Source organism: Ornithodoros turicata, chromosome 1, assembly GCF_037126465.1.
Source record: "Ornithodoros turicata isolate Travis chromosome 1, ASM3712646v1, whole genome shotgun sequence".
Classification (NCBI taxonomy): domain Eukaryota; kingdom Metazoa; phylum Arthropoda; class Arachnida; order Ixodida; family Argasidae; genus Ornithodoros; species Ornithodoros turicata.
Genome location: NC_088201.1, coordinates 68,854,317 through 68,866,248, shown reverse-complemented (window position 1 = coordinate 68,866,248; position 11,932 = coordinate 68,854,317). Strand labels below are relative to the sequence as shown.

Here is an 11,932-nt window from a genome sequence, read left to right as displayed (position 1 = left end):
GATGCACACCAGTGGGACTGAGGGGTGCCAGTATGGTTGAAGGGTGGATGCACGCCAGTGGGACTGAGGGGTGCCAGTATGGCTGAAGGGTGGATGCATGCCAGTGTGGCTGAGTGGCGAATGCACGCCAGTGGGACTGAGGGGAGCCAGTATGGCTGAAGGGTGGATGCATGCCAGTGTGGCTGAGTGGTGGATGCATGCCAGTGGGTCTGAGGGGTTCCAGTATGGCTGATGGGTGGATGCATGCCAATGTGGATGAGTGGTGGATGCACACCAGTGGGACTGAGGGGTGCCAGTATGGCTGAAGGGTGGATGTATGCCAGTGTGGCTGAGCAGTGGATGCGCACCAGTGGGACTGAGGGGTGCCAGTATGGCTGAAGGGTGGATGCATGCCAGTGTGGATTAGTGGTAGATCACACTCCAGTGGGACTGAGGGGTGCCAATATGGTTGAAGGGTGGGTGCATGCCAATATGGCTGAGGGGTGGATGCACGCCAGTGGGACTGAGGGGTGCCAGTATGGCTGAAGGGTGGATGCATGCCACTGGGACTGAGGGGTGCCAGTATGGCTGAAGGGTGGATGCATCCCAGTGTGAATGAGTGGGGATGCACACCAGTGGGACTGAGGGGTGCCAGTATGGTTGAAGGGTGGATGCATGCCAGTGTGGCTGAGTGGTGGATGCACGCCAGTGGGTCTGAGGGGTTCCAGTATGGCTGAAGGGTGGATGTATGCCAGTGTGGCTGAGTGGTGCCAGTATCGCTGAAGAGTGGATGCATGCCACTGTGGCTGAGTGGTGAATGCACACTAGTGGGACTGAAGGGTGCCAGTATGGCTGAAGTGTGGATGCTTGCCAGTGTGGCTGAGTGGCGGATGCACGCCAGAGGGACAGAGGGGAGCCACAATGGCTGAAGGGTGAATGCATGCCAGTGTGGCTGAGTGGTGGATGCATACCACTGGGACTGAGGGGTGCCAGTATGGCTGAAGGGTGGATGCACGCTACTGGGACTGAGGGGTGCCAGTATCGCTGAAGGGTGGATGCATGCCAGTGTGGCTGAGTGGTGGATGCACGCCAGTGGGACTGAGGGGTGCCAGTATGGCTGAAGGGTGGATGCATGCCAGTGTGGATGAGTGGTGGATGCATGGCATTGGGGCATAGGGGTGCCAGTATGGCTGAAGGGTGGATGCATCCCAGTGTGGATGAGTGGGGATGCACACCAGTGGGACTGAGGGGTGCCAGTAAGGTTGAAGGGTGGATGCACGCCAGTGGGACTGAGGGGTGCCCGTATGGCTGAAGGGTGGATGCATGCCACTGTGGCTGAGGGCTTAATGCACGCAAGTGGGACTGGGGGGTGCCAGTATCGCTGAAGGGTGGATGCATGCCACTGTGGCTGAGTGCTGGATGCACGCCAGTGGTACTGAGGGGCGCCAGTATGGCTGAAGGGTGGATGCATGCCAGTGTGGCTGAGTGGCGGATGCACGCCAGTGGGACTGAGGGGAGCCACAATGGCTGAAGGGTGAATGCATGCCAGTGTGGCTGAGTGGTGGATGCATACCACTGGGACTGAGGGGAGCCACTATGGCTGAAGGGTGGATGCACGCCACTGGGACTGAGGGGTGCCAGTATCGCTGAGGGGTGGATGCATGCCAGTGTGGCTGAGTGGTGGATGCACGCCAGTGGGACTAAGGGGTGCCAGTATGGCTGAAGGGTGGATGCATGCCAGTGTGGATGAGTGGTGGATGCACGCCTGTGGGACTGAGGGGTGCCAGTATGTCTGAAGGGTGGATGCATCCCAGCGTGGATGAGTGGGGATGCACACCAGTGGGACTGAGGGGTGCCAGTATGCTTGAAGGGTTGATGCACGCCAATGGGACTCAGGGGTGCCAGTATGGCTGAAGTGTGGATGCATGCCAGTGTTGCTGAGTGGTGGATGCACGCCAGTGGGACTGAGGGGTGCCAGTATCGCTGAAGGGTGGGTGCATGCCACTGTGGCTGAGTGCTGGATGCACGCCAGTGGTACTGAGGGGTGCCAGTATGGCTGAAGGGTGGATGCATCCCAGTGTGGATGAGTGGGGATGCACGCCAGTAGGACTGAGGGGTGCCAGTATGGCTGAGTGGTGGATGCACGTCAGTGGGACTGAGGGGTGCCAGTATGTCTGAAGGGTGGATGCATGCCAGAGTGGATAAGTGGTGGATGCACGCCAGTGGTACTGAGGGGTGCCAGTATGGCTGAAGGGTGGATGCATGCCAGTGTGGCTGAGTGGTGAATGCACACTAGCGGGACTGAGGGGAGCCAGTATGGCTGAAGGGTGGATGCATGCCAGTGTGGCTGAGTGGTGGATGCATGCCAGTGGGACTGAGGGGTGGATGCATGCCAGTGTGGATGAGTGGTGGATCACACTCCAGTGGGACTGAGGGGTGCCAATATGGTTGAAGGGTGGGTGCATGCCAATAGGGCTGAGGGGTGGATGCACACCAGTGGGACTGAGGGGTGCCAGTATGGTTGAAGGGTGAATGCACGCCAGTGGGAATGAGAGGTTCCAGTATGGCTGAAGGGTGGATGCATGCCAGTGTGGCTGAGTGGTGGATGCACGCCAGTGGGACTGAGTGGTGCCAGTATGGCTGAAGGGTGGATGTATCCCAGTGGGGATGAGTGGGGATACACGCCAGTGGGACTGTGGGGTGCCAGTATGGCTGAAGGGTGGATGCATGCCAGTGTGGCTGAGTGGTGGATGCACGCCAGTGGGAATGAGAGGTTCCAGTATGGCTGAAGGGTGGATGCATGCCAGTGTGGCTGAGTGGTGGATGCATCCCAGTGTGGATGAGTGGTGGATGCACGCCTGTGGGACTGAGGGGTGCCAGTATGTCTGAAGGGTGGATGCATCCCAGTGTGGATGAGTGGGGATGCACACCAGTGGGACTGAGGGATGCCAGTATGGTTGAAGGGTGAATGCACGCCAGTGGGACTGAGGGGTGCCAGTATGGCTGAAGGGTGGATGCATGCCAGTGTGACTGAGTGGTGGATGCACGCCAGTGGGAATGAGGTTCCAGTATGGCTGAAGGGTGGATGCATGCCAGTGGGACTGAGGGGTGCCAGTATGGCTGAAGGGTGGATGCATCCCAGTGTGGATGAGTGGTGGATGCACGCCCGTGGGACTGAGGGGTGCCAGTATGTCTAAAGTGTGGATGCATGCCAGTGTGGCTGAGTGGTGGGTGCACGCCAGTGGGACTGAGGGGTGCCAGTATGGCTAAAGGGTGCATGCTTGCCAGTGTGGCTGAGTGGTGGATGCACGCCAGTGGGACTGAGGGGAGCCAGTATGGCTGAAGGGTGGATGCATGCCAGTGTGGCTGAGTGGTGGATGCATGCCAGTGGGACTGAGGGGTGCCAGTATGGCTGATGGGTGGATGCATGCCAATGTGGATGAGTGGTGGATGCACACCAGTGGGACTGAGGGGTGCCAGTATGGCTGAAGGGTGGATGTATGCCAGTGTGGATGAGTGCTGGATGCATGGCAGTGGGACTGAGGGGTGCCAGTATGTCTGAAGGGTGGATGTATGCCAGTGTGGCTGAGTGGTGGATGCAGGCCAGTGGGACTGAGGGGAGCCAGTATGGCTGAAGGGTGGATGCATGCCAGTGTGGCTGAGTGGTGGATGCACGCCAGTGGGACTGAGGGGTGCCAGTATGGCTGAAGGGTGGATGCATGCCAGTGTGGATGAGTGGTGGATGCACGCCAGTGGGACTGAGGGGTGCCAGTATGGCTGAAGGGTGGATGCATGCCAGTGCGGATGAATGGTGGATGCACGCCAGTGGGACTGAGGGGTGCCAGTAGGCTTGAAGGGTGGATGCACGCCAATGGGATTCAGGGGTGCCAGTATGGCTGAAGTGTGGATGCATGCCAGTGTTGCTGAGTGGTGGATGCACGCCAGTGGGACTGAGGGGTGCCAGTATGGCTGAAGGGTGGATGTATGCCAGTGTGGCTGAGCGGTGGATGCATGCCACTGGGGCTGAGGGGTGCCAGTATGGCTGAAGGGTGGATGCATCCCAGTGTGGATGAGTGGGGATGCACACCAGTGGGACTGAGGGGTGCCAGTAAGGTTGAAGGGTGGATGCACGCCAGTGGGACTGAGGGGTGCCAGTATGGCTGAAGGGTGGATGCATGCCACTGTGGCTGAGTGCTTAATGCACGCAAGTGGGACTGGGGGGTGCCAGTATCGCTGAAGGGTGGATGCATGCCACTGTGGCTGAGTGCTGGATGCATGCCACTGTGGCTGAGTGCTGGATGCACGCCAGTGGTACTGAGGGGTGCCAGTATGGCTGAAGGGTGGATGCATGCCAGTGGGACTGAGGGGAGCCACAATGGCTGAAGGGTGAATGCATGCCAGTGTGGCTGAGTGGTGGATGCATACCACTGGGACTGAGGGGAGCCAGTATGGCTGAAGGGTGGATGCACGCCACTGGGACTGAGGGGTGCCAGTATCGCTGAGGGGTGGATGCATGCCAGTGTGGCTGAGTGGTGAATGCACGCCAGTGGGACTAAGGGGTGCCAGTATGGCTGAAGGGTGGATGCATGCCAGTGTGGATGAGTGGTGGATGCACGCCTGTGGGACTGAGGGGTGCCAGTATGTCTGAAGGGTGGATGCATCCCAGTGTGGATGAGTGGGGATGCACACCAGTGGGACTGAGGGGTGCCAGTATGCTTGAAGGGTTGATGCACGCCAATGGGACTCAGGGGTGCCAGTATGGCTGAAGTGTGGATGCATGCCAGTGTTGCTGAGTGGTGGATGCACGCCAGTGGGACTGAGGGGTGCCAGTATCGCTGAAGGGTGGATGCATGCCACTGTGGCTGAGTGCTGGATGCACGCCAGTGGTACTGAGGGGTGCCAGTATGGCTGAAGGGTGGATGCATCCCAGTGTGGATGAGTGGGGATGCACGCCAGTAGGACTGAGGGGTGCCAGTATGGCTGCGTGGTGGATGCACGTCAGTGGGACTGAGGGGTGCCAGTATGTCTGAAGGGTGGATGCATGCCAGAGTGGATAAGTGGTGGATGCACGCGAGTGGTACTGAGGGGTGCCAGTATGGCTGAAGGGTGGATGCATGCCAGTGTGGCTGAGTGGTGAATGCACACTAGCGGGACTGAGGGGAGCCAGTATGGCTGAAGGGTGGATGCATGCCAGTGTGGCTGAGTGGTGGATGCATGCCAGTGGGACTGAGGGGTGGATGCATGCCAGTGTGGATGAGTGGTGGATCACACTCCAGTGGGACTGAGGGGTGCCAATATGGTTGAAGGGTGGGTGCATGCCAATATGGCTGAGGGGTGGATGCACACCAGTGGGACTGAGGGGTGCCAGTATGGTTGAAGGGTGAATGCACGCCAGTGGGACTGAGGGGCGCCAGTATGGCTGAAGGGTGGATGCATGCCAGTGTCGCTTAGTGGTGGATGCACGCCAGTGGGAATGAGAGGTTCCAGTATGGCTGAAGGGTGGATGCATTCCAGTGTGGATGAGTGGGGATGCACGCCAGTGGGACTGTGGGGTGCCAGTATGGCTGAAGGGTGGATGCATGCCAGTGTGGCTGAGTGGTGGATGCACGCCAGTGGGAATGAGAGGTTCCAGTATGGCTGAAGGGTGGATGCATGCCAGTGTGGCTGAGTGGTGGATGCATCCCAGTGTGGATGAGTGGTGGATGCACGCCTGTGGGACTGAGGGGTGCCAGTATGTCTGAAGGGTGGATGCATCCCAGTGTGGATGAGTGGGGATGCACACCAGTGGGACTGAGGGATGCCAGTATGGTTGAAGGGTGAATGCACGCCAGTGGGACTGAGGGGTGCCAGTATGGCTGAAGGGTGGATGCATGCCAGTGTGGCTGAGTGGTGGATGCACGCCAGTGGGAATGAGGTTCCAGTATGGCTGAAGGGTGGATGCATGCCAGTGGGACTGAGGGGTGCCAGTATGGCTGAAGGGTGGATGCATCCCAGTGTGGATGAGTGGTGGATGCACGCCCGTGGGACTGAGGGGTGCCAGTATGTCTAAAGTGTGGATGCATGCCAATGTGGCTGAGTGGTGGATGCACGCCAGTGGGACTGAGGGGTGCCAGTATGGCTAAAGGGTGCATGCTTGCCAGTGTGGCTGAGTGGTGGATGCACGCCAGTGGGACTGAGGGGTGCCAGTATGGCTGAAGGGTGGATGTATGCCAGTGTGGCTGAGTGCTGGATGCATGCCAGTGGGACTGAGGGGAGCCAGTATGGCTGAAGGGTGGATGCATCCCAGTGTGGCTGAGTGGTGGATGCATGCCAGTGGGACTGAGGGGTGCCAGTATGGCTGATGGGTGGATGCATGCCAATGTGGATGAGTGGTGGATGCACACCAGTGGGACTGAGGGGTGCCAGTATGGCTGAAGGGTGGATGCATGCCAGTGTGGATTAGTGGTGGATCACACTCCAGTGGGACTGAGGGGTGCCAATATGGTTGAAGGGTGGGTGCATGCCAATATGGCTGAGGGGTGGATGCACGCCAGTGGGACTGAGGGGTGCCAGTATGGCTGAAGGGTGGATGCATGCCACTGGGACTGAGGGGTGCCAGTATGGCTGAAGGGTGGATGCATGCCAGTGTGGCTGAGTGGTGGATGCACGCCAGTGGGTCTGAGGGGTTCCAGTATGGCTGAAGGGTGGATGCATGCCAGTGTGGCTGAGTGGCGGATGCACGCCAGTGGGACTGAGGGGAGCCACAATGGCTGAAGGGTGAATGCATGCCAGTGTGGATGAGTGGTGGATGCATACCACTGGGACTGAGGGGTGCCAGTATGGCTGAAGGGTGGATGCACGCCACTGGGACTGAGGGGTGCCAGTATCGCTGAAGGGTGGATGCATGCCAGTGTGGCTGAGTGGTGGATGCACGCCAGTGGGACTGAGGGGTGCCAGTATGGCTGAAGGGTGGATGCATGCCAGTGTGGATGAGTGGTGGATGCACGCCAGTGGGACTGAGGGGTGCCAGTATGGCTGAAGGGTGGATGCATGCCAGTGTGGATGAATGGTGGATGCACGCCAGTGGGACTGAGGGGTGCCAGTAGGCTTGAAGGGTGGATGCACGCCAATGGGACTCAGGGGTGCCAGTATGGCTGAAGTGTGGATGCACGCCAGTGGGACTGAGGGGTGCCAGTATGGCTGAAGGGTGGATGTATGCCAGTGTGGCTGAGTGGTGGATGCACGCCAGTGGGACTGAGGGGAGCCAGTATGGCTGAAGGGTGAATGCATGCCAGTGTGGCTGAGCGGTGGATGCATGCCACTGGGGCTGAGGGGTGCCAGTATGGCTGAAGGGTGGATGCATCCCAGTGTGGATGAGTGGGGATGCACACCAGTGGGACTGAGGGGTGCCAGTAAGGTTGAAGGGTGGATGCACGCCAGTGGGACTGAGGGGTGCCAGTATGGCTGAAGGGTGGATGCATGCCACTGTGGCTGAGTGCTTAATGCACGCCAGTGGGACTGGGGGGTGCCAGTATCGCTGAAGGGTGGATGCATGCCACTGTGGCTGAGTGCTGGATGCACGCCAGTGGTACTGAGGGGTGCCAGTATGGCTGAAGGGTGGATGCATGCCAGTGTGGCTGAGTGGCGGATGCACGCCAGTGGGACCGAGGGGAGCCACAATGGCTGAAGGGTGAATGCATGCCAGTGTGGCTGAGTGGTGGATGCATACCACTGGGACTGAGGGGTGCCAGTATCGCTGAGTGGTGGATGCACGCCAGTGGGACTAAGGAGTGCCAGTATGGCTGAAGGGTGGATGCATGCCAGTGTGGATGAGTGGTGGATGCATGCCAGTGTGGATGAGTGGTGGATGCACGCCTGTGGGACTGAGGGGTGCCAGTATGTCTGAAGGGTGGATGCATCCCAGTGTGGATGAGTGGGGATGCACACCAGTGGGACTGAGGGGTGCCAGTATGGCTGAAGGGTTGATGCACGCCAATGGGACTCAGGGGTGCCAGTATGGCTGAAGTGTGGATGCATGCCAGTGTTGCTGAGTGGTGGATGCACGCCAGTGGGACTGAGGGGTGCCAGTATCGCTGAAGGGTGGATGCATGCCACTGTGGCTGAGTGCTGGATGCACGCCAGTGGTACTGAGGGGTGCCAGTATGGCTGAAGGGTGGATGCATCCCAGTGTGGATGAGTGGGGATGCACGCCAGTAGGACTGAGGGGTGCCAGTATGGCTGAAGGGTGGATGCACGTCAGTGGGACTGAGGGGTGCCAGTATGTCTGAAGGGTGGATGCATGCCAGAGTGGATAAGTGGTGGATGCACGCCAGTGGTACTGAGGGGTGCCAGTATGGCTGAAGGGTGGATGCATGCCAGTGTGGCTGAGTGGTGAATGCACACTAGTGAGACTGAGGGGAGCCAGTATGGCTGAAGGGTGGATGCATGCCAGTGTGGCTGAGTGGTGGATGCATGCCAGTGGGACTGAGGGGTGCCAGTATGGCTGAAGGGTGGATGCATGCCAGTGTGGATGAGTGGTGGATCACACTCCAGTGGGACTGAGGGGTGCCAATATGGTTGAAGGGTGGGTGCATGCCAATATGGCTGAGGGGTGGATGCACACCAGTGGGACTGAGGGGTGCCAGTATGGTTGAAGGGTGAATGCACGCCAGTGGGACTGAGGGGTGCCAGTATGGCTGAAGGGTGGATGCATGCCAGTGTGGCTTAGTGGTGGATGCACGCCAGTGGGAATGAGAGGTTCCAGTATGGCTGAAGGGTGGATGCATGCCAGTGTGGCTGAGTGGTGGATGGACGCCAGTGGGACTGAGTGGTGCCAGTATGGCTGAAGGGTGGATGCATCCCAGTGTGGATGAGTGGGGATGCACGCCAGTGGGACTGTGGGGTGCCAGTATGGCTGAAGGGTGGATGCATGCCAGTGTGGCTGAGTGGTGGATGCACGCCAGTGGGAATGAGAGGTTCCAGTATGGCTGAAGGGTGGATGCATGCCAGTGTGGCTGAGTGGTGGATGCATCCCAGTGTGGATGAGTGGTGGATGCACGCCTGTGGGACTGAGGGGTGCCAGTATGTCTGAAGGGTGGATGCATCCCAGTGTGGATGAGTGGGGATGCACACCAGTGGGACTGAGGGATGCCAGTATGGTTGAAGGGTGAATGCACGCCAGTGGGACTGAGGGGTGCCAGTATGGCTGAAGGGTGGATGCATGCCAGTGTGGCTGAGTGGTGGATGCACGCCAATGGGAATGAGGTTCCAGTATGGCTGAAGGGTGGATGCATGCCAGTGGGACTGAGGGGTGCCAGTATGGCTGAAGGGTGGATGCATCCCAGTGTGGATGAGTGGTGGATGCACGACCGTGGGACTGAGGGGTGCCAGTATGTCTAAAGTGTGGATGCATGCCAGTGTGGCTGAGTGGTGGATGCACGCCAGTGGGACTGAGGGGTGCCAGTATGGCTAAAGGGTGCATGCTTGCCAGTGTGGCTGAGTGGTGGATGCACGCCAGTGGGACTGAGGGGTGCCAGTATGGCTGAAGGGTGGATGTATGCCAGTGTGGCTGAGTGCTGGATGCATGCCAGTGGGACTGAGGGGTGCCAGTATGGCTGAAGGGTGGATGCATCCCAGTGTGGATGAGTGGTGGATGCACGCCCGTGGGACTGAGGGGTGCCAGTATGTCTGAAGGTGAATGCATGCCAGTGTGGATGAGTGGTGGATGCACGCCAGTGGGATTGAGGGGTGCCAGTATGGCTGAAGGGTGGATGCATGCCAGTGTGGCTGAGTGCTGGATGCATGTCAGTGGGACTGAGGGGTGCCAGTATGGCTGAAAGGTGGATGCACCCCAGTGTGGATGAGTGGTGGATGCACGCCCGTGGGACTGAGGGGTGCCAGTATGTCTGAAGGGTGAATGCATGCCAGTGTGGATGAGTGGTGGATGCACGCCAGTGGGACTGAGGGGTGCCAGTATGCTTGAAGGGTGGATGCACGCCAGTGGGACTGAGGGGTGCCAGTATGGCTGAAGTGTGGATGCATGCCAGTGTGGCAGAGTGGTGGATGCACGCCAGTGGGACTGAGGGGTGCCAGTATGGCTAAAGGGTGGATGCATGCCAGTGTGGCTGAGTGCTGGATGCACGCCAGTGGGACTGAGGGGTGCCAGTATGGCTGAAGGGTGGATGCATGCCACTGTGGATGAGTGGTGGATGTACGCCAGTGGGACTGAGGGGTGCCAGTATGGCTGAAGGGTGGATGCATGCCAGTGGGGCTGAGTGGTGGATGCACACGAATTGGACTGAGAGGTGCCAGTATGGCTGAAGGGTGGATGTATGCCAGTGTGGCTGAGTGGTGGATACACGCCAGTGGGACTGAGAGGTGCCAGTATGGCTGAAGGGTGGATGCATGGCAGTGTGGCTGAGAGGTGGATGTACGCCAGTGGGACTGAGTGGTGGATGCACACCAGTGGGACTGATGGGTGCCAGTATGGCTGAAGGGTGGATGCATGCCAGTGTGGCTGAGTGGTGGATGCACGCCAGTGGGACTGAGGGGTGCCAGTATGGCTGAAGGGTGGATGCATGCCAGTGTGGCTGAGTGGTGGATGCACGCCAGTGGGACTAAGGGGTGCCAGTATGGCTGAAGGGTGGATGCATGCCAGTGTGGCTGAGTGGTGGATGCACGCTAGTGGGGCTGAGGGGTGCCAGTATGGCTGAGTGGTGGATGCACGCCACTGGGACTGAGGGGTGCCAGTATGGCTGAAGGGTGGAGGCATGCCCGTGTGGCTGAGTGGTGGATGCCCGACAGTGTGGAGGACCGGTTGCGTGACTGCGAGGTAGAGTGGAGGCAATACCCGAAAGCCGGAATCAAGGCCGACTAGGAGTAAGCGGCGTATCGTTCCAAGCCAGTGTTGCACACATGCCCGTGCGCTTCCAATCTGGTGCACAGTCGGTCGCGGTCAGCCGTTCTCCACCATTCAAATACACGTGACTGTGATAGGAGCCGAGTCTCAGTTTGACTTTATTTGGAAGTTCGAATTAATATTTATTTCAAATTCAATGGATTGCACTGATTTCAGACAAGTATTATGTATTACATAATACAAAATATGAGTACTGCAAACCCTCTTGTAGGTAAGTACCCATCAGCTCATTTATTGCCCCGTGCATGTAATAAATGGAAGGGTACGTTGTGTGTTCCACAAGTTTTATTATTGACACAAAGTCACAAACACACATAGGTATGTACATCAAAGTGAGCTACGTGGTGAAAAATATTACCCTTATCGTATGTACCTGCAGATAATGCACCCAGACAGAACCTGCACAGAAAACAAGTTACCACAGTTGATGCAGTGCCACCAAGATATGCACTGTTTTTCCTATTTTCCATGTCCTATTTTTCTTAATAGTGCGACACACACGATGTTTCATTCAGACAGGCAGTGGCTTGTTCCTGTAGCACCCATAGGTCTTGTTCCCTGTTACTCTTCCCTCTCACCACCTGTTACTAATTTCCAACCCTCCCAGCACATGCAGTCCTGACGATTGCTGCGTCTAGACTATTTTTTGCACTGTAAGCTGCCATGCCCTTGCACTGAAATGTAGTAAGTATGCAGAAACACATATGTCACCATAAGAATAGCACAAAAAAACAGTGCAGCCTGTCCCATCCTAATAATGATGTCTAACCAACTTGGCCAATTTTCCTCTTTGTTGGTACAGATATGCGACAGGAAAAAGTGTAGCAACTTTTCCATGCTAAGGCCAAGCGAAACAGGATCCAGCATAGATGAAAAATTACTACTAATGCGAGCACTTTCTGCTAATGCCCATAACATTCGTGACATAAATACATTTTCCTTATAGCCCACACCTAGCTGTCTTTGCCAGCACAGTTGTTACTAGTCTCCAACAGAATCTTCAATTCTGCTTGTGCAACATAGGGAGAAAAGGTCGAAAAGTAGAGAATCTAACAA

General features: G+C 57.8%; 1 protein-coding gene across 1 annotated transcript; it reads right to left on the bottom strand.

Annotated features, from left to right (window-relative positions):
• Positions 1–8,360: 8,360 nt before the first annotated feature.
• LOC135366842 (splicing factor 3A subunit 2-like) lies at positions 8,361–9,251 on the bottom strand. The gene has a single exon (XM_064599824.1). It carries the CDS (start codon positions 9,249–9,251, stop codon positions 8,361–8,363), a length of 891 nt encoding a protein of 296 aa, XP_064455894.1.
• Positions 9,252–11,932: the final 2,681 nt, after the last annotated feature.